Source organism: Crocuta crocuta, unplaced genomic scaffold (genome assembly GCF_008692635.1).
Source record: "Crocuta crocuta isolate KB4526 unplaced genomic scaffold, BGI_CrCroc_1.0 scaffold127, whole genome shotgun sequence".
Taxonomy (NCBI): Eukaryota; Metazoa; Chordata; class Mammalia; order Carnivora; family Hyaenidae; genus Crocuta; species Crocuta crocuta.
In genome coordinates this window covers 10,484,019-10,508,059 of record NW_027532008.1, presented here as the reverse complement: position 1 = coordinate 10,508,059, position 24,041 = coordinate 10,484,019, and the positions used below count along the sequence as shown (strand labels likewise).

Below are 24,041 nucleotides of genomic sequence, written 5' to 3'. Positions count from 1 at the left end.
GGTGGGTGGTTGACGAAGGGAAGGAGGGACAGCTCACATGGGGGTGGGGTAGGGGTGCCTATGTAGGAGGGAGGAGCCTTGTCCTGAGCCGCCCCAGAGGACGGGCTGAGCGCAGGCATTAGACCTTCCCAACGTGGGACCAAGGAGGACCCAAATATGAGAGCGCGATGTGGGACAGGGGCTCTGGCGCAGGGTAGGGGCATGTGCTTAGGGCATGCCCGCTTACTGCCAGGCACAGTGCTAGGCTCTGTGAGCCCCATCAGGGCTGGGCGGGGGGCTTTTCCTCTTTAGTCTGCTGATGTATCCCAAACACCTGGAACAGTCCTTGGCTCACGGCGGCGCCTCAGAAATACGGGTTGAATGACTGAATGAATGTCTTATTTAGTTGGGGCTCAGCAGTGCCATTAGACCCCGTTTGCAGATGAGTAAACGGAGGTGTCCTGAGGTCAAGTCCTACAGCTGCTGTAACTGCTCATGTTGGGTTGGGATTTGGAATCTGGGCTGCCTGATTACTTTTCTTTTTTATTTAGATGTTTATTTTCAGAGAGAGAGGGAGAGAGCAAGGGCACATGAGCAGGGAAGGGGCAGAGAGAGAGAATCCCAAGCAGTGTCTGTGCTATCAGCATAGAGCCGGACTTGGGGATCGATCTCATGAACGTGAGATTGTGACCTGAGCTGAAACCAAGAGGCCCCCGCTCAACCGATGGAGCTGCCCATGCGCCCCTGGGCTGCCTGATTTCAGAGCTGGTGCTCTGAATCTTCATAGTAGGGTGCTCAGGAAGGAAGTCTTGGGCCAGTTGACCTGTTGCATTTCACCCTCTCAAAGACCCCTCTTCTGGCAGCGGCAGAATGTGAGGAAATACGGAATGCTTGATGGAGAAACAGCCGTGCGTTAGGCTGTAGATCCGTGTGCATAACTCCTGCTGGGACCAGTGGGTGCCTTCAGGGAGCCAGCTTAGGAGGGTAAGGGTGCTGCCAGCCCTCAGGTCCTTCGAGGCATGGTGTGGCCTCATGGTCATCCTCAGCCACAGTGCAGGGTCAGGGGGCGTTGGCTCCGGCAGTGACGGGCACGTAGCTGGGCCCACACCGGTCGGCACAGGCTGTCCCTGTCCCTGTCCGGCTGTCCTCTCCGGGATGGTGGCTGGATTGGTCTGGGCCAATCCCAGGAGTTCACCGGAACACGCCCCTGCCCTCAGCCTCCAGGTGGTTTGGGACACGAACACCTAGTGAGACTTAATGTGTTCGCATCCAGCTACTCCGGGAGCCCAGGCCTGGCGCGGGGCGGGGGTGGGGGCAGTGCAGCTAGAGCCGTCTCCAAGGGCCCGGGTCCAGGGAACAGCCTGCTAGTCCCCCAGGCCCTCCTGGGATGCCGCCCTAGAGGACCCCTGCCCCCCGCCCCCCAGGGTCCATGGGGTCCCGTCTGCTCACCCGGGTGTGTACCCAAGCAGCCCGTGGGCCCGCTGACTGGTGGCTGAGGAATGAAGGAGCAAATGCTGTAGGGCCTCAGGGCACAGCTCCGTTGCCAGGGGGTCTGTGTTTGAATCCTACCCCTCCCATCTATTGACCATGTAACCTTGAGCAATTTTCTTGCCATCTCGGTGCCTCTGTTTCCTAATCTGTAAATGAGGGTGATAATAGATCCTTTCTCAGAGGGTTGTTGTGAAGGTGAAGTAATTATAGGAGTAAAGGGCTTCGGATCGCTCCGGGCACTTAGCAACCAATTAAGAAACGTGAGGTGTTCCGATGCTGACCTTGGCACCTCTCGGTGGCACGGGGCAGTCCAGGGAGCTGTTGCCTTTTGTCTGTGCCCAGAGCCTGGGCGCAGCACTGCTTGCTGTGTGAATGAGTGCCTGGGCCTGGTGGGCGGAGAGAGAGGAGCGATGCCCTTGACTCCCATTGGATGCCCCCTTCCTGCCGCCTTCCCTCCCTCTCTCCTGCTCACATGTGCCCATTGCTATGTGTTTTGTTCATTGTTTCAGGGGCATCAACTGATGGATACTGCCCACCCCCATCTAGGTTCAGGCCCCTCTCAGGAGCTCCTGCAGCCCCCCCGCCCCCCGGCCTCCCCCACAGACGCACTGCTGGGGTTTGCTAGTGGTACCTGTTCCGCTCTCCCGCCACACTGTGAGCTCCAAGGGGCAGGGACCACTGAATAGGTCGGTCCTAGGGTCGAGCCATGTGCTGGACTAGGCTTGGGGACTCCTCGGGGGAGTGGGGCGTAACCCCTGGCCTCAGAGAGCTGGCAGTCTGCCTGTCTATTCATTAACGCTAAGATGGGTGCTTGGGGGAGGTGGGGGGAGGGGGGCGGAACGGCGCTGAGAGAGGCACGAAGGCTGCTCTGTGCCCAAAGAGGTCGCCGTCTGCCGCCTCCCTCCCTCCCTCCGTCCCTCCCGGCCTTCTGTGTTCCAGAGGCTGGACCAGGTGGTGGGGACGCACGGAGGAGCACCGCCCGGTGTGGGGGAGCCACGGAGGCTGGTAACACAGCAAAATGCAGTTTCTTTTAGGCTCGTGACCTCGCATCATCTGCCATGGAGACTGGGGACAGCATGTCTGGTCTTTGTGTTCCTGTGAGTAATGACTGGCATGCCGACCGGCCAGTATCTGTTCTAGATCCTCAAAGCACTTGACCAGATGCCCCGGGAGCAGGGGCCTCCACCTGGGCGCTGGCGACACCTAGGCCAGGTCCCTCCCTTGGAGGGGCCGTCATGTGCACCGTTGGATGTTCAGCAGGGTCCCAGCCTCTACCCACTAGATGCCAGGAGCAGCCACCCCTCCCCCGCCAAGTTGCGACGACCAAGATGTCGGGGGAACAATGTCATAGGGAGCCACTGCCTTAGATGGGTCTGTCCGACTGATTGTCTAATTCAAGGTGGGATGGGAATTTTGAAATCCAATACCGCCTCCCCCGCAAAAAAAAAAAAAAAAAAAAGGAAAAAAGAGCCCACAGCATCCTGTATTCCTTGGATGCATTAGGGACCTGGTTTGGCACAAAGTGCCAACATCCGTTGGGAGGTGGGAAGGCTTTCGGTGGCCACAGCAGCTGTGCGCCTTGGCCAGGCCACCCGGAGGCAGAGCCCCTGGCAGAAGTGACCTGGTCACTGCCAGGTCTTTGTGCGCCCTGCTCTGTGAGGGCATGATGTCGGGCAGGTCGTCAATAGCACACGGAGTACATCGATCGGGAATCTGTCCCGGGAGAGGCAGGATGGGCGACTGACCGCTGCACACTCTCCCTCCCCTCACAGTGCGTCTCGTGGTCTGTGGGGACGCGTGGACTTGTGTGGCTAGGACACGCCTCCCTGCGGGACTGCTGCCTTCAGGAGGGCAGGCACCAAGCCTGTCTTGCTCATCGGCAAATCTCCAGAACTTTCCATGGTACCTGATATGCAGAGCGCATGGGAAACGTTTGCAGAGTGATTAAGGGCTGTTTTTGGATGGCCGAGGGATCCAGAGAGATGAAGCCTGGCTGCTTCTGTCCCGATTTGTCCGATCTCCCCGAGTGAGGGAGTAGGGCCCAGCCACCTGGGTTCTAACACGGGTGGGGCATGCGTAGGCGTGTGAACTCCGTCACCTGCTCCTTGGTTTGCACCTGGATCTGGAAGGAGATGGCGTCCTTGCCCTGTGACCAGCACCCTGGCTGCAGCACAGACCTTGGAGGAGGCTGGCGAAGGCTCAGTCTTGGCCAGGAGCGTGCAGGTGTCTGGGCCTGCATCCATGCCTCCGGCCAGTGGGGAGCACCTGGTCGGTGCGAGCAGGGAGTGGACACTCTCCTTCTGTAGGTCGCTTGAGGATGGTCCTACAGCACGGCCCCGGGCATGCTGGGGGTCACCGTAACTTTGTGGCCTGGAGGGGGACTTCCGTCCCTGAACTTCGCAGAATGTATTTGAGTTGGGGCAAGCGAATGGAAGCATCCCCATACTCGTAGCTCTTCCCGGAGCTGAGCCTTCGGCCTGGGTGCTTCACGCAGAGGGGTCCCCATGCAGCCGGCCGGCTCCCGAGCCCCGCCTCTGCTTGGCCGCACGAATTCGGGGTTTCCCTGGCACCACACACTGAGCTTCGGTCGTTTCCGTGTTTCGCACCTGCTAAGGGCACTTAGCATTGCTGTCTGGCTTTAGGACCCTCCCCTTTCCGGACTGTGACCCCCTTTCTTGCAATCTTCGCTTTAAACGCGGCAGGAGGCGGGTGGAGGCTTTGGGGAGCTTACACAGCTGAGTGCCAACCTAGGGGTCAGGCGAGCTGCTGGCTGTCCCCAGGGCACGGCACCGGGTGCCCAGTGTTAGGGGTACGGCATAGTCAGATGCTGCAGGAGAGGCTGTGTAGCCTTGCTTTCACTGACCCAGGGGCCTCTCAGTGACACAAGGGGCCCGAGGATCATTCAGCCTGACCTGGGGCCCCGCCTGGGTTGGAGTCTGTCCACGTTGAAGGAGGTGGTTGTTTATTCATTCAACAAACATTTCTTCCTCCCTCCCTCCTTCCCTCCCTCTCTTTCTCTCTCTCTCTCTCTTTCTTTCTTTCTTTCTTTCTTTCAATGTTTTATTTATTTTGGGAGAGAGAGAGAGAGAGCAGGGGAAGGAGAGAGAGAGTCCCAAGCAGGCTCTGTGCTGTCAGCACAGAGCCCGACGCGGGACTTGATCTCACAGAGATCTTGACCTGAGCGGAAATCAAGAGTCGGATGCTCAGCCGACTGAGCCACCCAGGGGCCCCTCAACAAACATTTCCTGAGCACCCACTGTGTTCCAGGCTCTCAGCGAGGCACTCTACTCTGTTGTGTCATTTAATCCTTGTAATAAGCCTACACGGTGGGGCTTCTTGGGGTTCTCCTATGGAAGAGGAACCCGGGGACAGAGCAGTGGAATAAACCTTAACTGTCACAGAGAGTAAACAGAGAGCCAGGACCCGGCCAGGTTTGATCACAGAGGTCACTCTCAAAACAGTACCTGGGGCATGACGCTGGCAAAAAGGGCCACCTGAGGTCCCCCGCCCCCCCCCCACAGGACCAGAGACTGCTTTAGAGCAGGTGCAGCCCTGAGTATCACGGGCCCCCCATTTTCCACGGGCCAAGTGGCCGCCGCTCTGGGAGCGGGATGGAGGCGGGGGTGAGCCCTCAGCTCAGGGCAACCCCGTGTGGTGTCAGTGCCGGGACAGAAGCAGGGAGGGGAGGGAGTCGGGGACTTCTTTGTAGGGCCAGGCTGTGGGCCCCATCAGAGTTATCTGTTCCCAGGAGCCCCGTTGCTGGGCTGGTGAGCACCAGTGAGGACCTTGTTAAAGCTGGTAATGAAGGAGGGTGGGTGCTGGGAACCAGCTGCCCCCAGGACAGCAGGAGGCAGGGCAAAGCCGTTCTTTGTGGCTCCCTGCCCCTCCTCCACACCTCCAGCCCAGTCTCTTTGCTCCCCTCCCCCAGGCCCAGGCAGCACCTTCTCCAAGATGTGAAGTTCATTGCGAGGGGGTGGGGTGGACCCCCTGGCCTGATGAGGGAGAGGCAGCCTGCCCCAGGGGAAAGATCCGGACACACCTCGGGTCCACTCATGGAGCTTCTGGACTTTGGACAAGTCTCTGTCCCTCTCTGAGCCTCAGTTTCCTCATCTGTAAAAAGGGACTGATCCCACCGACGGGGGGATGGTCTGCCTCCCTGTGGGACTGGTAGGAAGACCTGAATTTCTGACGCCCCCGCAGGTGGGGAGAGCAGGGCGCCGCTGGGGAAGGGGGCACGCTGTCACAAGGGGCCTGGTTTGGATCTAAGTGCTGGCTGCTGTGAGGGCTCAGCCAGAGCTATCCTGGGCCCTGTCGCTGCGGCCTCTGGGTCCCCTGGGGCTCATGCCGGGCTTGTGTTTCAGGAGGCTTCAGATGCTGCTGGCCAGCTCGCCCTGCCTTGGTTGGGTGGGCTGAGTATTTTTAGCTCTGACTTTGCAGAGGTTTTTTTTTCTGCCCAGACCTCTCTTGTGGGACAAAACAGACGGCCTGCTTCCCAAGGGAGGCAGAGCTTGGGCCTGAAGAAAGTGACTGGAGCTAGAGTGGACCCAGTGGGCTTTGAAAGGGAGACCTCCCCCACTGTCCATGGCCCGCCGGCCTGTGCCTTATCCCTGCAGCCTGGGCCTTACCCCTGCAGCCACAGCTGGAAGCCGTCTGCTGCTTCCTGGGAAAGCTGCATGTGTGCCTGGGGCGCCCACCTGCCCGCGTGGGAAAGGTCGGTGTGTGCACCTGCCTGCCGGAGCGGCTGAGGGGGGGAGCTTGGCGCCCTGGGGTTCTCTCCCTTCTCCCGGTCACCTGCTTCTGACTCATCAGAACAAGAACGTGGTCTTTTTGGGAGCGAGTTTTTAAAAATAGTCCAAGTCCTGCCTCCGGCCCCGCCCACCCCTCTTCTGGCCACACCTTGGCCTTGGCCCCAGCCTGCTTCCCACACTGGTTTTGGGGAGCCGCCTCTTGCTCAGCCCGGCAGTGGGTTCTGGGAGGAGCCGTCCCAGCCACATGCTGACTTCAGAGAGGAGGAGGCACAGGCCTAGGAGCTGGCGTCCCACAGCCTTGGCCACTGTCTCCCCTCCCCTGGTGGTGATGGTGGGCCTGACCCCGGGGCCAGCGCGGGACCAGGGATCCCTTCGTCCATTCGGCAGGTGTGTGTTGAGGTGTGCTGTGGGCCGGGCACTGCTCCCGGGCTGAGGATAGAGCAGTGAACGAAATGCTAATTCTCCCGCCTTTGTCGAGAGCACGTTCTGGTAGAAAGAAACTGACAGAAGCGACTGAAACATTCAGATGTCCAGAGGTGTTCAATGCTATGAAGACAGGGCAGCAGCGCACTGGGGATGTGTGCGTACCATTTTAAAGAGGATGGATAGGGAAGGCCTCTCTTTGAGAAGAGCCCTGAAGCAGGTGACAGAGCCATCCATGTGTATGTCAGGGGGAAGAGCATCCCAGGCAGAGGAAGCAGCAAGTGCAAAGGTCCTGAGGTAGGAACATGTGTGGGCGTTTATGGAGCTGCACGATGGTCCTTGGGACTGGGGAGAGGTAGGATCTGCAGTCTGAGAGGCAGTGGGGGGGGGGGACACACCGTGTAGGGCCTTGTGGGGACCCTGGCTTCCACTCTGAATGAGGTGGGAAAGCACTGGAGGGTGTGGGCAGAGGCATAGCTTGGCTGCTGTGTTGTGAACAAAGTGTATGGGGTCGGGGGTGAAAGTGGAGACAAGAGACCAGTCAGGGGCTGTTTTAATGGCCCAGGTGACAGATGGTGACAGTTTGGTAGCAGGGGAGATGGGAGAAGAGGTCAGAGTCTGGACGAATTTAGAAGGTAGAGCAAGGTTTGCTGAGGGATGGGATGTGGACGTGGGGGGGGGGTCAAGGTGAGGCGGAGGCGTGAGCTCTAGCCCCTGGCAAGCTGGCGCTGCCATCTGGTGAGATGGGTGGCTGGGAGGAGTTGGGGGGGGGGCGCCTGGTTGGCTCAANGGGCTGGTTTGGATGCTAACTTCCAGATGCACTGCTGACCACGGAGCGGACATGCCGAGCAGGCCTGTGGTGGGGGGAGAAGGTCAGGCTGGAGGCGTCACTGCGGAAACAGTCTCCCAAACCAAGAAACAGGCGAGGTCACCCAGGGAGGCACCTCGGAGTCAGGCCGGGGCAGGAGCCCAGTGGTCCCGTGGGAGGAAAGGGGGTGGAACAGGAGCCCTGGAGAGGGAGGGGAGCAGGGAGAGGGTTGCAAGAAGGGAGAGATGGGGTCCGTTGGCTTCAGCACCTCGGAGCAGTGGGGGCAGACACCCCTCCCCCCCCACATAGTTCAGCAGAGAAGGGGACAGGGGCCTGGACAGGGGTTGCAGGCAATGCTTGCACCAGGGGAGCAGGGGAATCGGTGCGTCCTGGAGCCTGTGTGGGATCAGGGAGGTTTGTTTATTAAGAGAGAGAGCAAGCGAGTGAGGGAGGTGCAGAGAGGGAGCGCGCAAGAGAGTTCAAAGCAGGTTCTGTACTGATAGCGCAGGGCCTGATGCGGGGCTTGAGCTCACAAACCATGAGATCATGACCTGAGCCGAAATCCAGAGTTGGACACTTAATGGACTGAGCCCCCCAGGCTCCCCGCTTAGCGCTTATTTATTTATTTATTTAGAGAGGGGCTGAGGAGGGTGGGGGATCCCAAGCAGGCTCCTCGCTGTTAGCACAGAGCCCGACATGGGGCTCAAACCCACGGACTGCGGGATCATGACCTGAGCCAATATCAAGAGTCGGACACGTACCTGACTGAACACCCCAGGCGCCCTTGGGTTTTAATTTTCAAGCAGGGTGGTCATGCAGCATCCTCACACTGGGGGGCATGACCCGGGAGACAGGAGCTGGGCTATCTCCTGGCCGCCTCCCCTTCCTCCCAGAAGGACACCCCCCTCCTCACAAACATACTCCTCCCTCCCCCAGCCCCAGGTTCCTCCCCTTCTGGCATCAGCTCAGGGTCCCAGGTCCTGTTGTCTAAGCGGGGTCTACCCGAGGAGGGTGCTGGGGTTCCCCCATCGGAAGGCCTGTGGGCTGACGAGAAGGGGGTCTGTGAGCACTTGGGGTGGGACAGGCCAGGGGAGCGGCCACCACCATCCCGGCAGAAGGGCGGGAAGGAGGAGGCGCCCGGCCAGTCTGGAGACTGCTGGGTTCCAGCCGCGTGAACCCATCTCCCTGACTGGACCCCGAATTCTGTGCTTGGGGGAGTCAGTCCCTGCATCTCAAGGGAGGGGGGCAGCATGCAGTGCACCAGAGAGGGGATGCCCGCTGGGTACAGGTCAGGAGCTGGGACACCGCCCTCAGCTCTAGCCCCCCAGGCCCTGCAGGAGGGTCTGCAGGGGTGGAGGGTGCTGGAGGCCTGCGGGAGGGTCTGCAGGGGTGGAGGGTGCTGGAGGCCTGTGGGAGGGTCTGCGGGGGGGAGGGGACTGGGGGCCTGTGGGAGGTTCTGCAGGGGTGGAGAGGGAGGGAGCCCTGTGAGAGCGTCTGCAGGGGTGGAAGAGGCTGGGGCCCTGTGGGAGGGTCTGCAGGGGTGGAGGGGGCTGGAGCTGCAGGCCAGCTCCCGTCTGATATTTGGGGACCTGGGCGCTGAGTCTCCTTGTGGCTGTCTGTTGTGTGGTAATGAGCCGCGCCTTCTGGTGAGTTCCTGCCTGCACCAGGCAATGTTTGTTACCTTATTCATTCCTCATCTTAGCCTGAGATACCCTCCTCCTACACAGCTGAGCAAGTTCTGGCAGGTACGGAGTCAGAATAGCCATACAGTTTGATCCAGAACCACTGCCAGAGGCTCCGATCTGGAGTGAAACGTGGGCCCGGAATCCCCTGGGCTCCCGTGGCATCACCGCCTGGTGGGAAATGCAGGCTGGGCCACCCCACTTCCGTGCTCAGGGAGCCTCCTGCCGTGCAGGTGCAAGTGCAGACCTCCCCTCCCCCCCTCGGGCAGTAGGTGCCCAGTGAAATGTTTGCTGAGTGGAGGATGGGCGAACACGGCCGCTGGGAAAGCTGCTGGAGGTGAGCCTGGCCCCCTGGCGGTCACTTGGGGGGGACTTGGAGTCCCAGGGGAGCTGGACGCAGGTCTGTGAGTCCCCCAGTCTCGCTGGCCTGAGGCCACTCAGGGACCTTGGTGCTCCTGGGGTAGCCACTTGTTACGTGGGGGCTTGGGGGCGAAAGCAGTCGTGCCTCAGCCCCCCCTCTTGAGGCTTTAGGTCAGCTCGCTCGGTGGCCAGGAGCCACCCTGGCAGTCCTGGCCCCTGCCCTTGGCTCCCCCTGGGTGTTTGGGTGCTGGTGGCTGGGTCCCCCACCCCTGCTTTCACTTGCGGGCTTACTGCATCTGCCGTGGAGGGGCCCTTCCCTGGGAGCCCCAGCTCCTCCAGCCTCTGTGGCCTCGCCTGGGCTATTTCTGCAGCCTGGACAGTCCCTCCTTCCCCTACATCAGCTTTGTCAACTTGGGTGGAGTCAGGCACACCTTCCTTTCCCGGTCCCTCATCCTGCTTCCTGGTGACTTCAGGCAAACACTGTGGTCTGAGCCTCAGCTTCTGTCTTTGAGGGACAGGGAAGGAGGCCCGCCTCTCAGGTTTGGGTCTAGAGTGCAAATGCCCCGCTTCTAGAATGAGCAGACCGGAGCCACGCTGGCACTAATTTGCCTGGTGGGCGGGGGGAGCTTCTGGGGAAACTGAGGCTCAGAAGGGTGAAGGGGTGGCACAAATTCAATGCTGCCCCTTTCAGCCTCCAGACTGTGGGCCGTGGGGTCCCATCACACAGACCACCCAGGACGTGGCCGAGGGCCTGGGACCCTCCGGGGTGAGGACAGGAGGCGACGGCAGGCCGGTTCAGCCTGTAGAAGGAGGCTTTTCGCCGGGTCCTTCAGCCTGGGGCCTCTTGCCTGGGCAGGATTACTGCACCCAGAGGAGTGAATGTGCTAGGGGCTCAGAGAAGAAGGGGCACTGGGGTCCAGCCTGGGGCAGCCCTGTTTACAACATGGTCCAGGAGCTTCTCTGGGCTGGCTCTCGTTTCCCAGGGAACAGCCCCCAGGGATTCTCCCCCCCACCCCCCCCGCCGGAGGGGTGCTGAGTGGGTGGGCTCTTTTGCCCAGGGGCCTCCTCCTGGGGGTCATTGACCAGGGACAAGCCTAGGAAGTCCCTGGGGGTGAGGAGGGTTGGGGGGTGGGGACACCTACTCTGGGCAGGGACAGAGCCTCCATTGTCTGAGGCTTCAGCCATTGACCAAGCCTTACCCCTGCGCACAGCCTGGAGGGTGCACCTCTCAGAGAGTTCCGCCCCCACCCCTCCCCTACCCCTCCAGGGAAGCCTGGTGAGTGGCCTGGTGCCTAGTGAGTGACAAGAGAGCTGGCCTCCTTGGAGGCTGGGAAGGGGCAGGGAAGCTGCTCCCCTCCANCCCTCTTTCCCCCCCCACAGCCTAAGGACTCCCTGCTTAGGACCTGCGTGGCCTGGGCGACATCCCTCAGCCTCGGCCTCATCTGTCAGCGATTTAAATTACTTAAACCAACTAGCCGGCAGCTCCATGCACAGCCGTGGGGTGGCATCAGATGTCAGCTGTCATTTTGAAGACGATCGTTTTGTGACCTCAAGAGTGATGAGGGTCACAAAGGACAGGGCCAGGGACGCCTGGGTGGCTCAGTCTGTTAAGTGATCAGCTTCCTGAGTTCAGGCCCCGCGTCAGGCTCTGTACTGACAGCTGGGAGCCCGGAGCCTGCTTCGGATCCTGTCTCTCTCTCGCTCTCTCGCTCTCTCGCTCTCTCGCTCTCTCGCTCTCTCTCGCTCTCTCTCGCTCTCTGCCCCTCCCCCCCTGGTACTCTGTCTCTCCCTCTCAAAAATAAATAAAATTTAAAAAGAATTAAAAATAAAATAGGACAGGGCCAGTAGTCTGGTGGACTGTCGGTCTGGACTCCGTTGAGCAGTCTGCAGAATGGGATGGCTGTCTGTCCTTGGGACGGCTGTCCAAGGAGCAGCAGCAGGGACTCCAGGCAGGGAACAGGCACGTGTTATAAACCCACCGGCGTTGTCCGGGGCCATTTCGTCTACACCCACGTCGGACAGTCAAGGACAGGAGGCGCCGAGAGGGGGGTTAAACCTCCTGAGGTCTGGGGGCCGGAGAGGGTAGCTTTAGTGTCTTTCCTTCCCGTGCATCTCACAGGTCTTTCCTGGACTCTGGGTTCTAGACGTGTCTCTGTCTTCTTGGACGAGGCACCTTGTCCCTCCAGGGTTGCTGGGAGACATCTCCCTCCAGAGCTTCCAGCAGGTGGCCGTTGGCACTGTGGGCAGAGCTGTGGGCACCCTGCTGCCCCGCTCGCGCTGGCTGCGGCTTCCCCCTCCATTGTCCGGCTTGCATCCCTGCCTCTCCCTCCCGGCTCTGGTCTTTCTGGACAGGACAGAGGTTCCTACCTGGGCCGGGCCCTTCTTTCCATCGAGCAGGACGCCCAACGCCCACAGCTGCCCCAGGCCCGGGGACACGCTGGCCTTACGACGTCCACAGTGAGTAGATCTCAGGCAGGTGAAGGTTCTCAGGCTACCGGGTCCCCAGCGCAGTTTGCAGTTTGGTGGCTGTTGTCTAGTGTGTGACGGCCGGTGTTCCAGACACTGAGATGAAAAGGGATCACAATCCACTCAGGGAGTGTTATAATAGGTCGCGTGCGTGCGTGTGTGTGTGTGTGTGTGTGTGTGTGTGTGTGTCCTGGAATCACTTGTGCCCTTTGAAAACAGACTTTCCCTGGCTGCATTGCTGAGCTGTCAGAATCATGGGCTTGGGACACATTTTTTTTTTTTTTTTTTTTAAAGCTTCACAACCAGCCTTGGGAACCATGTCATGAAATCAGTGGGTTTTGAAGGTTAAGTAGGAGTCTGCTTGCTGGTTGTGAGAGGGTGAGAGGGCGTTCTGCCTGGAGGGCGTAAACAGCTTGAGCAAAAGGTCCAGATAAATCAACCAGGTTGGCATGGGCAGAGGGCCGACAATCCTTATGAGGCTGGAGCGGAGTGTCCAGACGGGCCGGGCGTGGGCGCTGCCGAGGCCCCAAGGGGGCAGTGGAGAGGGGGAGGGGCGAGTCACTGAGGGCCTCGCTTGGGTCCCAGACTTCATCCTGAAGGCGACCCGGAAGAGCCTGAGGGTGTGTGTGGTGGAACAGTCTCTGTGGCAGCTGCGGGGCAGGGGCAGGGCAGCCAAGTGTAGGTCTGACAAAAGGCCAAACGCCACGGAAACTTCTGGAAGGGTGCAGTTGCGTGCAGGGGCCCTGGTCCTGACCAGCCCAAGCCCCTGGCCTTGCTGGCCTGTCCCATACGCTTTTCCTGGCTTCCAGGAGGCAGACAGTGGGGCCGCCGAGACCAGGTTTGAGATGGCTGTGGAGGCTCGAACCCATTTCTTGTTTCCCTCTGAGCCAGACTGGGTGGCAGATGCCCGTCCTGTAGCCAGGTCCCCGGACTCGGATGTGGCAGCGCCTGCCTCTTCCCCAGCTTCTGGGGCTGCCTTCCCGCCTGTCTGGGCCCCCTGCCCTGCCGGCCTCTCTCCAGAGGCCAGTCTTCCCTGTCCTCAAGCTCCTGGCCCAGCCTGCGCCCTCCCTGACGTTCCGGAGCCCCTCCAGGGGTGTTCTCCGGGCCTCATCGGGAAAGAGGGACTGGGGGCGGGAGGCAGCTGTGAGCAGGGGGGAGTCTCATGAGCCAGTGAGGGGGCGGGGGGATGCAGGCGGGAGGAGGGTTTCCTTCTGGGCCTCAGGGCTGGATGGACCTTGAACTCTAGAGGGGAGGAGGAAGTTACAAGCTCTTTGCTTAAATTAGAATCCGAAGACACCTGCTCCGGGCTGAGCAGGGCTGCTGCTGGTGGAGGGTGGAGGGAGGTGCTCATGCCACCTGCCCTTGGGTGGTCCCGGTCCCTGAGCCCACCCTGCGGGGGCCCACCCTGCGGCCCGGGGGGCTGGGGCTGCCCCCTTGGCTCCTTTCTTTCTCACACGGCCTCCGGGCAGCCATTCTGCACAGTGTAGCGGCAAGCGCGCTGTTGAGGGGCCTGCCTGCCTGTCCGGTCTTGACAGGTGTTTCCAAAGAGATGACCCCCTCCCCCCGCCCCCAAGAGAAAAAAGTCTTCTAGGGCCCCGCTGCCCGAGCTCAGCACAGTGACCGTCACGGCCATAGCAGCGGCTGGCATTTACCGAGTGCTTCCTCTGCGCCAACCACCTCTTGTCACTGGTGTGGGACCCACGCGTGGCAGGGCCTCGTGGGGAAGGTGTCCGCTGCGTGGCAGGGCAGGGCCCCTGCCCTCCGGGGCTCGGTTTCCACGTGTGAGAAGCCACAGCAGTGCCGTGGTCAGTGTGAATGCTTTCTGGTTCTGACCCGCTAGGATGTTTTTTTTCTCTTAATCTTTTTTTTTTTTTCTCAAAAAATGAGAATGTTTCTTTTCCTTTTTCCTTATTCTAACACTCACCAGAGCCCAAGACGTCCTGACTATCTACGTGGGTTTCCTTTTCCTCCGGGGACTTCTCGAGCACAGTCCAGTCCGCTCCTCCACGCCCTCCGCTGGGCCCCTTGTGGTTTCTCTCCTTCACCAGCGGGCTGCCTCTTTTGCTAGAGACTGTCATGGCAGGAAGCTTCTAGAGCCCTTTCAGAGAGAGACTCACATCAGGGGCATCACGACATATTTCTTCTGGCTCCGGCTCCCCCGTTGAGAGCTCCTAGACCATGCCTAGCTCAAGGAACTTAAACAAAAAAATAAGAAAAGGCAATAGCCACTCCACCTGTTTGCTTAGCACAGTCGCTACCATGGCCCAGCTCGCGGCGTGTAGCAGCCGGGGACACAGCGGGAGCTGTCACGCCCACTTTATAGATGGGAAGCCCGAGGCCCTGAGCAGCTGAGGAGGCCCAGCCTGTAGGGTCTCCGGCTGCCCCAGACCCGCACAGTGGGAGGTCCTCCTGTGGGCGTCCCCCAGGGGCCCTGACACCCGTGGGGTATGGAATCCAGATACAGGGTCCCGTTCGCGGTCTCCCTTTCTGGTGGTGACAGCTTCAAGGATGGGCGTCTTGGTGCTGACTGGGCCTCCCAGGGTTGCATGGTTGACCTCACGTGTGCTGCTGGGAGTCCCGTGGGTCAGGCAGAGGGACCCCCATTTTAGAGATGAGGGTGTTGAGGCTCGGCTTCCCTGCCAGGGGAGATGACTTTGAGGCTGGAATCTGGGGGCGCGGGGGGGTGGGGGGAGGGCATCTGCAGTGGTTCAAGGAGGGCTTGGGGCCAAGGCCCCCACTGAACTCCGGTGTTGTCATCCGTTCCCTTGCCTCGGTGACCTCAGGCAGATCCCCACTTCTATGTGCCTTGCTTTCCTCATCTATAAACACCAGAAGCTTCGCATATGCAGATGTCTCCCTCCCTTCTTAGGGAAAGCCTTGGGCTCAGGGCGGAGGGCAGGGCGTCAATGACCCCGAGGGTGAGGGGAAGGGAGAGGACAGTGGGTTTTCTGGCCCAGAGGGAAGTGACCTTGCATGACCCTGTGTTTCTGGGACATCAAAAAAATCATATTTAAACAGCAGTTTGCAGGCGAGCCTGGGCTGCGCACCTCCCTTTGCCCTCCTGTGAAATGGGCGTCAGTCTCCCTGCTCCGCCCCAGGAAGAACGGACTTGCATGAGGATGATTCTGCAGCACTTGCTTGAATCTCCTGACTCAAGAGGGAATTTGCAGACATTTGAGGTCGTTCCCCCAAACCCTTTGCTGAAGATAAAGTTTTAGTCTGGACAGGTTGGTGCGCGCGTGGCTGGAAGGCTCAGCCACCCACTTAGTGGAGAGCAGTTTGCGTTCGCCCGAAATGGAAACTGCCCTTCTCCGCTTCGACCTGGCAGGTCAACTTGTAGACCTGTGCCCTGCGGGTTCACGCATCCATTAAGAGGAGAGGCCCTGTGGGGCGCCTGAGTGGCTTAGTCGGTTAAGCGTCGGACTTTCACTTAGGTCATGATCTCACGGTTTGTGGGTTCGAGCCCCGCGTCGGGCTCTGTGCTGACTGCCAGCTCAGAGCCTGGAGCCTGTTTCAGTCTGTGACTCCCTCTCTCTCTGACCCTCCCCTGCTCACGCTGTCTCTCTCTCCTAGAAATAAATAAAAATATTTAAAAAAAAAAAAAAAAAGAGGAGAGGCCCTGTGTTTAGAGGATGTTTGCGGCTGTGTGGCTCCTGATGCCCAAACCTGGGAACCGTAGAGATTCCATCAAGTGATTCCATCAAGTACGGTATATCCCCCCCACGAAACTCCAGGGCCGTTAAGCAGAGGGAGACTGTGTTTATGTGCTGTTCCGAAATGGTCACCACGCTTCTTAAGCTTTAGAAAAAAGGTGGGCTGAGCACAATGGGTGCGGCGTGCTCCCTCCTGTGTGAATCAAGATGCGTACACAGGACAGGTGTAAGCTGGCACACACGNCAGCGGGCTCTGCGGGGGTGGGGGTGGGGTGGCTGGGGGAGGGAGACTCACTTTTGCTTTGCACCCTTTATACTGTTTGGGTTTTGAGAGGCACTGGAGCGTGGTGGCTACTTAATGAGAATGGACTGTGGGGCCCACGGCCTGGGTTCAGACCCCGGCTCCGGCATGTTCGTAGATGTGTGATCTTGGACGACTCACTTAACCACTCTGGGCCTCATTTTCTCCTAGTTTGGATGAACGGATGTTAATATTTGTAAAGTGCTTAGATTAGCGTCTGAGACACAGCAGGCACCATGGGAATGTTTGCTGTTATCAATTAATTTCGATTTACATGTGTCCTGTGTTTATTTAGGAAGAACCAGTTAGTGAAAATAAAGGCTTTAGAATTGGAGAGGAAAACGGGCCCGCAGCCAGTTTGGGGCAGGGGCTGGTTGGGTTGGAGGGCTCGTGCTTTCCCTCCAAGACCGATTCTCCCCTCTACAGAAAGATCTAGGACAGCCCTTGACTCAGAATCGGTGGGTGCTGCTAGGGAGCAGGGAGGGCTTTTTCTCTCACTGCAGGACTTCTGGCAAATTGGCTGCAGGGCCCAGGACGCCCAGCAGGGCCTTCCCCCCTCCTCGAGGCCATGCTCCCTGCTCCAAGCATTTGGGATTCTACCCCTGACTCTGGCCATCTGCTTCTCTGCAGCCCTTTACTTTCCTCACACCCGTGTGCCAAGGCCGGTGGCCCCTCGCCAGCTGGCCAGCCCTGTGGGGCAGGACAGGGAGAGACAAAGAAAGAGTGAATGGCCTTCAGTGGAGCTGTAGGCAGGGCTGGTGCGAGGGGCGGGACTCCAGGGAGCTGTGGTCAGTGGGCAGCCGGGAGGAGGAAGTGTCCGGCCACGTCCGTGACAGTTCAGGAATGAGCTAGCTTCTGGAACACGGGGACCTGAGCGCGATCCTGGCCTCTCGGGCTGGAGTTTGCCTGCAGGCCACAGGGATGAGAGGGGCTATCTAGCCGGACCCCCCAGGCTGCTCAGGGTCCCTGGGCACTGAGCAGAAGGAAGGTCTGTGGTGGCCGGGGTTTTCTGGGAAGGTGGGGTTACAACTCTTCAGCTACTGGTGTTCTGGGTTAATGATTTGTGGTGGGTGGGGCTGGGCCCTTTCTGAGGCTGTCCTGTGCTCCCAAGCCACTGGGGAAGGAGCCGGAGAGCTGGTGGGCTGGAAGCTCCGGGGTCATGAGCCAGTGTCCTTTCTGTTGACAGAACTTTGCCCTTGAACGCCAGCTAATTAGATTTCTGGCCTTTTTTCGCAGGCGAGCGGCTGGGACGGTGCTGGTTTGAGCTGGACCTTGTCTGATGGCTTCCTCCGACCGTCCTGCACAGGCTGCCTTAGGTACCGTACCCCAGGCTTCCCGCTCGAGCCTCCTCTGAACGGGCCACTGGCCCTAGGCGTGCATCCTGCCCTGCTGTGGTTGGCTGGGTGCCCTTGGGCAAGCGACTTCACCCCTCTGCCTCCGTTTCCTTGTCTGCATCATGGAAATCATAATTTCCTTGTCACAGGGTAGGCTCCAGACAAGGGTTGATTCTTCACCCAAGGTCCCCTGGAGACTTTATACTTCGAAGACCACGCCCGTAGATGTGACGACCGAGGTGTTGTGTGCTTTGGGGGGTGGGAGGGAGTGAAGCTTATGAATGGAGGGTGGCAACCCGCGGTGGAAGGGAAGGCGTCGGGGCCGTCCACCTCCATCTGCCCAGGTACCCAGGTCGGGTCATCTAGCAGCGGCAGGGTTACCAGAGTTGTTGAAAGAAGGAAGAAGAAGAAGAAGAAAAAGACGTACTTAGGCTAAAAAAAGTATTTGTTGTTAATCTGAAATTCAGTTCGATGTCCTGTAGTTTTATCTGGCAAGGCCTGGCGGTGGGGCCTCGGACTCTGTAGGCGGAATCCAGAGTCCTCCCTGGAGGAACCGGACCCCCTTCAACCGCTGGGCCCAGATTCCTGTCCGTTTGTCCTCTTTGGAGGGAGGGATGTAGCAGAGAGGTCCTGCGTGAGGGCTTTTTCACCAGCCCAGCCCTGCCCCTGACACTGCGGGCTTGGCTGAACGACTTGGTGACTCTGTGGCTGTTTCGTCAGCCGGAAACATGGGGACAGTAATGACACGCTCTCTGAAGCTGTTGCAAGGTTTAAATATATGTAAAGCCCTGGTGTGTGGTAATCAATCACTCAGTGAATAGGAGCTGTTATCACCTTGGGGTGTTGCAGGGCAAGGCCAAGTGTGCTGGGCTCTTGAGCTCCGGGCAGAGACCGAGGAGGGTGCCTTCCTCCCTGAGCCTCTGCGTTCTTCTCCGAAGAACAGCACAGTGAAGCCACCTTCACCGTGCAGGGTGGGCTCTCAGGCGCCCTGCCTGCCAGCCTTGCTGGGGTTGGCTCTGAGGATGGAGTGTGTCCGGGACATAGACACACGTGGCCGCTTCTGGTCGTGCCGCCTGTTGGGATGGGCGGGAAGGGCTCGGCTCAGCTCTCATTAGCCAGGGAGGGGCCTCCTGATTTTTCCTTCTGATAAGGAGTCTGTCTGGTTGCCTGGGCCTCAGGAGCCTGGGAACGGGGCCGTGGGGACGAAGGCATCTCCTGATGCATGACTGTGACTTCTGCGGCTTGGGTCTCAGGATGCCCCCTGCTCGCTCTCCCGCTGCCGGGGGCATTTGGCGCCCTTTCTCTTACCCAGCAAAAGTGAAGAACGCGATGGCTTTATGATTAAGTCGATTCATTCCCATTCAGCAAACATTTGACGGAAGGTCATCGTTCCGGCCGTATCTGGCACTACTGGCTTAGTTTTGCCCGGTTGAGACAGGCTCTTTATCATTTGCTGATTCTTTGAGAACCTCCTGTCATCTTCCTAAATGAATTCAAATTCCCCCAAACGCCCCTGCGGTGTCATGTCGCTGCCATCCTTGCCTGAGTCTTCGGCTCCACTGGGTCACGCGCTGTTTGTTCCCCGTTGCTGCTGTGGCCGCAGCCGGAGCACCAGCTCGATGTGAGCCCGTGGGACCCTCACTCGCCCTGCTGGGCTCTGTGAAGGGGTGGCCCCGCGCCTGAAGCCGCGTCAGCCCCTGGCGTGCCGCGGTCATCTCTTGTCAGATTTGCGTGCCGCACCTGCCGTGAGCTCCTTGACTCGAGAGGGCCCGTCCTACTGGCCCAGGGGCTGCTGGGAACAGTCCTCTGGATGCGGCCGTGACTGTATTGATAGATGTCCCTGCGCACAGCCTGTGGGTCCGTAGCTCAGCGGGCCAGGCTGGTGACTGGGAAAGCCTGCCCATCGCCCCTAGGGCCTGGGGCTGGGCTCTGACTTAAGGTAATAATAATAATAATGCCAACGAAGATAATGGGAAGGATATAATGGCACAGGACAAAACGACTAGGGTCATTGTCATCAGAAGAGCTAACGTCACTGAGCAGGTACCTCGCACCTGGTACTTTACCTGTGTCAATTCATTCCGCCTGGCGCCCTCGCCCCTGCCCCCTCTGCTAGCCTGTGAAGCAGTCACTATTGTCCTCCTTATAGGTCAGGAAGCTGCAGCTTGTGGGGATAAAATGACCCGATGCTCAGACAGCACCTAGGAGAGCTGGGGTTGGAGCCCGGTGGTCTGACCGTGACACCCGAGTCACCCCGCGATACCGGCCATGCGCACCGTATCCCTACTGCCTCTCGGGCAGGTTCAGTTGGGCAGGGGCCAAGGGCACCGAAGCCCTGTGTGTCAGCGTGGGTCTGTATCTGGTAGCCCCAAAATAGTGGGCAGGACCTTGTAGTCATTTATTCTAGTACTTTTAAACAAAACATTTTTTAATGTTCATTTATTTCTGATAGAGAGAGAGAGAGAGTGTAAGCCATGGAANGGTCTGTATCTGGTAGCCCCAAAATAGTGGGCAGGACCTTGTAGTCATTTATTCTAGTACTTTTAAACAAAACATTTTTTAATGTTCATTTATTTCTAATAGAGAGAGAGAGTGTAAGCCATGGAAGGGCAGAGAGAGAGGGAGACACAGAATCTGAAGCAGCTCCAGGCTCCAAGCTGTCAGTACAGAGCCTGACGCGGGGCTCGAGCACACGAACCGCGAGATCGTGACCTGAGCCAAAGTTGAACGCCTAGCTGAGCCACCCAGGTGCCCCGTAGTCTTTTTAAACTTTTAATACCACAGCCCATATACGTGGCGACAGGAGTGTGTGTGTGTGTGTGTGTTCAACAGATACTTATTGTGTGCCTGCTGTGTGCTGGCACTGTACCAGATGCTGGGGATACCAAGCGAGCGTGTCTCTGTGGGCAGTTTTGCTCATAGCAGCCTCACCTGCAGACTACCTGTAGTAAAGACCTGAAGGAGGTGAGAGCAGGAGAAGATACCTGGGGAAGAACATTCTGGACCCCAAGACTGAAAGTGCAAGGGTCCTGAGGCAGGAGCACGTCTGGCACATTCATGGTTCAGCAAGGAGACCCATGTGGCTGGTGTGGGGTGAGTGGGGGGAGAGCAGTAGAAGATTCTAGACCATCTGTCTGCTTATGTATATATAACCTGGAACAGAACCGTCAAAAGCACTATCAAAAGTAATACCAAATGAGACTTTATAAAATATTGAAAAATATCTCAAATAAGCATTTCAGAAATGAAGCAAAAGGCTGCCTGGGGACTCCCCTAATGGGTGTGAGAGTCACCAGCAGGTTGAGAGCGGGAATATGTAAACTGCTAACCTGGCTTCCGACTCAGCCCTTGGATTTCTTGTGTTAATTCATTGTCTCAGGGCCAGAGTCCAAGGGGGCAGGGCTCAGGGGGGCATGTTAGGATGGGAACTAAGAGCGGGGCTCAGATCCGTCTTAGCAGCCATATGGCTGTGGCCATGTCCCTCTGCCACTCGAACCTCTGTGGCCCGTGTCTAGTGGGGGTGGTCGTGAGGCTTATACAGGGAGCTGCCGGGGGCCCATTTCAGGCTTGCTGCCTGGGTTCGATTCCCTGACCTAGGGAAGGGGCTTGTGCTGCTGGCCACGTCATGGCCTGGAGGAGTCCATCTTGCTGACTTGCGCCCAAGGTGCCCCCAAAGCTCCTGAGGGGAGAGGTGGGCCCCCGCCTCAGTGGCCTCCATTTGGGGAGTGGCAGTGGGGGGGATGAGCTCTGTGCTTCAGCGACACTGAGGAGGGGACTTCTTGAATTTGATGCATTTGCACCTGGGATGCTCCACTCTGCAAACTCCCAGGTCGCTGTGGGGGAAGGATTGGATTTTTCTAGTCCAAGAGACTGCTGGACCTGGATATTCCCATCGGTCTGTCTGCCGTTCCATCCGGCTGTCTCTCTGCTCCACGCCCCTCCCTGCCTTCTTACTCATCCTTCCCCGCCCTGAGCACCTGCTGGGGCTGAGTCCACCGACGTGGACCAGGCGATCCTGTCTTCAAGGATCTCAGGCTGGGAGGGGCCGTACCGACAACAGACAACAGGTGGTATTGGGTGTTACCGTGTGACACGCACCGATGCCAGGCACTAGCCTGGGTGCTCCATCTTCCCTGGCTGTTCTCAACTCCGGGTGATTTTGTTCCCTAGGGGACGTTTGGCACTGTCTACAGACATTTCTGGTTGTCACAGCTGGAGAGCAGCAGTTGCTTCTAACTGGCAGAGGCCGGGGCTGCCCCCGTACATCCTGCAGTGCCCCCCCCCTCCAAAAAAACCCCCTGCAGCCCCAAAGTCAGTAGCCGTGAGGCTGAGAGACCCCAGGCCTGCTTCTCAGTTCACGTTCTCGGCCTCATAGGGTAGGTGCTGTTTTTATTCTCCAGTTTACGGAGGGAGCCGCCAAGGCTCAGAGGGGTGAAGTGACTTGCTCAGAACCACACAGCACATCTGGGGCCCAGGCGGGACAGAGCTCCTGCTCTAAGTCTTAGCGGGAGCTACATACAGTGGGACTGCTTAGGGCGGCTGGAGGAGGCGGGGTCAGCTTTGCAGGCTTGTAACGCCAGGCCACACTGCCCTGTGGTTTTGGAGCCTGTTTGCAGGAGGCTGGGGGCGGGCGCGGGGAAAGCCTGAGGCGCTGTCCAGCTCCAGGTTCTAGAGGAAGATGGATGACCTCAGCTGGGTGGCGTAGGTGGAGAGGTGGGGGCCTGGCCGGCTCTTTAGGAGAGAGAATCCGTTTCTTTTCTTGTTTAACAGAAGTTTCTGAGTTTTAGGCCAGGGCAGGACCCGTCCCCTTCAAAGGGGGCAGTGAAAGGGGCTCTTAGGGATCTGAGATCAGCCTGGGAAAACAGACACATCACTGCAGGTTACACAGGAATGGATGTAGGAAAGGGGGGTCTAAAACAGGGAGCGGGACTGTGGTGGGGGCGGGGCTCTGCTTCGTGGCACTTTGTGGGGTGGAGGGGGCGTGGCCGTGAAGGAGGTCTGGGGGTGCAGGCACCTAGCCCTGCCCCAGCCGGACTGCGCCCTGGTCCCTGCCAGCTGGTTTCCTTCGGGCTCCAAACACTTGCAGGCCAAGCGTGTGTGTGTTCACTCACACGTATGGAAAGCACTCAGGTACATGCACGGAAATACACATGAAGGTGTGTACCCCACGCCCCCGCACGTGGGCAGATGCATGTAAAAGGGCCCCTCCCTTGCTGACAAAATGGGGTAATAGGGAACGAAGGCATGAAAGACGTCCATCCAAGTGCGGATGTGCTCACGTTCTCCGTGAAGGCTTTCTCCCTCGCCTCTGTGCGCTGCCCACCTGCTTAGAGCCCTCACCCGGCCGCGGGTCACTTCCGGAGCACAGGAGGGCCGGCTGGCCCCAGGCAGGGGTTTGCTCTCGTCTCTGGGAACTGCCCTCATACCCTCGCTCACACCCCAGCTGCTCACCCGCTGCAGATACCCTCCCTTGACCAAACCCCAGACCCTGTGGCCGCTGACCCCGGGCCGCTGACCCTGCAGCCGCCAACTCCTCCCTTCCAGGAGATCAGCTGGTTCCTGGAGGCCCTGGCCCCTCCCCCGAGGCGGAGGACGACCCTGGAGAGGCTTTTGACTTTGATGACAGTGATGATGACGAGGACCCCAGCGCTGGCCTGGCCGTCCCAGGCGTCGCTCCGGAGACGGACATCGACGCCCCGCTGATCCACTTGGACTCCGCCCCCAGCACTGGTAAGGTGTTTATGGGCGCCTCGGGTCCTCCCATTTCCGGCGCGCCGGGGGCTAGAGAGCTGAGAGCCTCCTCAAGCTGCAGGCTCCCAGTGGTGCCTCCCGGCCCCTCCACTGTCCCCAGAAACAGGAAGGGAAAAACCATCGAGAAGGAGTTGCATTCCATCGCTTCCCTTGGGAATCGGAGATTCCGAGCATTCCTCCAGCATCTGGTGCACTTTGACATGTCGTAATGGAAGCGGGTGGCCCCCGGTTGTGCTTTGGACGCAGTGGGTGCCCAGGGCAGTGTCTCCAGAGCCCCTCTTCTCTAGCAGCTTCTCCCAGGAGTCACCCCAGCCAGAAGGGGAGGCTCCCAGAGGTCCCGGTGCCCCTGGGGGTGGAGTGCCCTGATAAGGCTGGTGTTAAATGGCAGCTTCTGGGCTCTGAGTTGTGTCATCCGGGAGAGACTGGGGACCAGACTAGCAGGAACCTCCTGCAGGCTTGGGGACAAGGGGCTCCTTGAGGAGCTGGGGGTGGGGGGCAGGCCCAGTGCAGGCAGGGCGGCTGGTTCTGGCCAGAGTCGGGATGTGAGCCATGGGGGTGGGAGTGGGGGTGGTGCAGGTAGGACAGGTCGGGGAGCTTAATGACAGAGCAGTGGCTGGGGGAGGGGAGGCAGGAGCCCAGCAGGCACCTGGGTTGGCCAGGCCCAGTCCCTGGCACCCCAGGGGAGGCTGGGAAAGGGGGTGGGGATGGGCCAAGTCCTTAGAGACCCGCCTGGGGCCTGACAGGCTCTCTCCTCTGCTCTCTTCCCACAGACCCAGACTCAGCAGCCTCACCACCCCAGACCCAGTAAGTGAGCCTCGTTCCTTTGCTTTGGCAGTTGGAGAAAGAGGAGGCAGCAGCCAGAAGGTGTGGGAGAGGGTGGCACTATGCCCCGTGGGGCCTGGACCGGTCTTTCGCTGAGGAGGGACACGTTCGAGATCCGTCAGCCATGCCCTCTGTGGCCTCCCCAGCCAGCTCCGGGGTGGGCTTCACATTTGGGGCTTGGGAGCCGTGAAAACAGCGGGCTCTCAGGGTTTGCCTCACTGCT

General features: G+C 59.3%; 1 protein-coding gene across 1 annotated transcript in view; it reads left to right on the top strand.

Moving 5' to 3' along the window:
- Positions 1–24,041, top strand: part of ARHGEF10L (Rho guanine nucleotide exchange factor 10 like) — a 206,112-nt gene that overhangs the window by 33,356 nt on the left and 148,715 nt on the right. The window contains exons 2-4 of the mRNA XM_077775561.1: positions 17,148–17,227; positions 22,790–22,975; positions 23,767–23,800. Coding sequence (XP_077631687.1) covers positions 17,191–17,227; positions 22,790–22,975; positions 23,767–23,800 — 257 coding nt within the window. The 5' untranslated portion in view covers positions 17,148–17,190. The remainder of the gene's footprint in view (positions 1–17,147; positions 17,228–22,789; positions 22,976–23,766; positions 23,801–24,041) is intronic.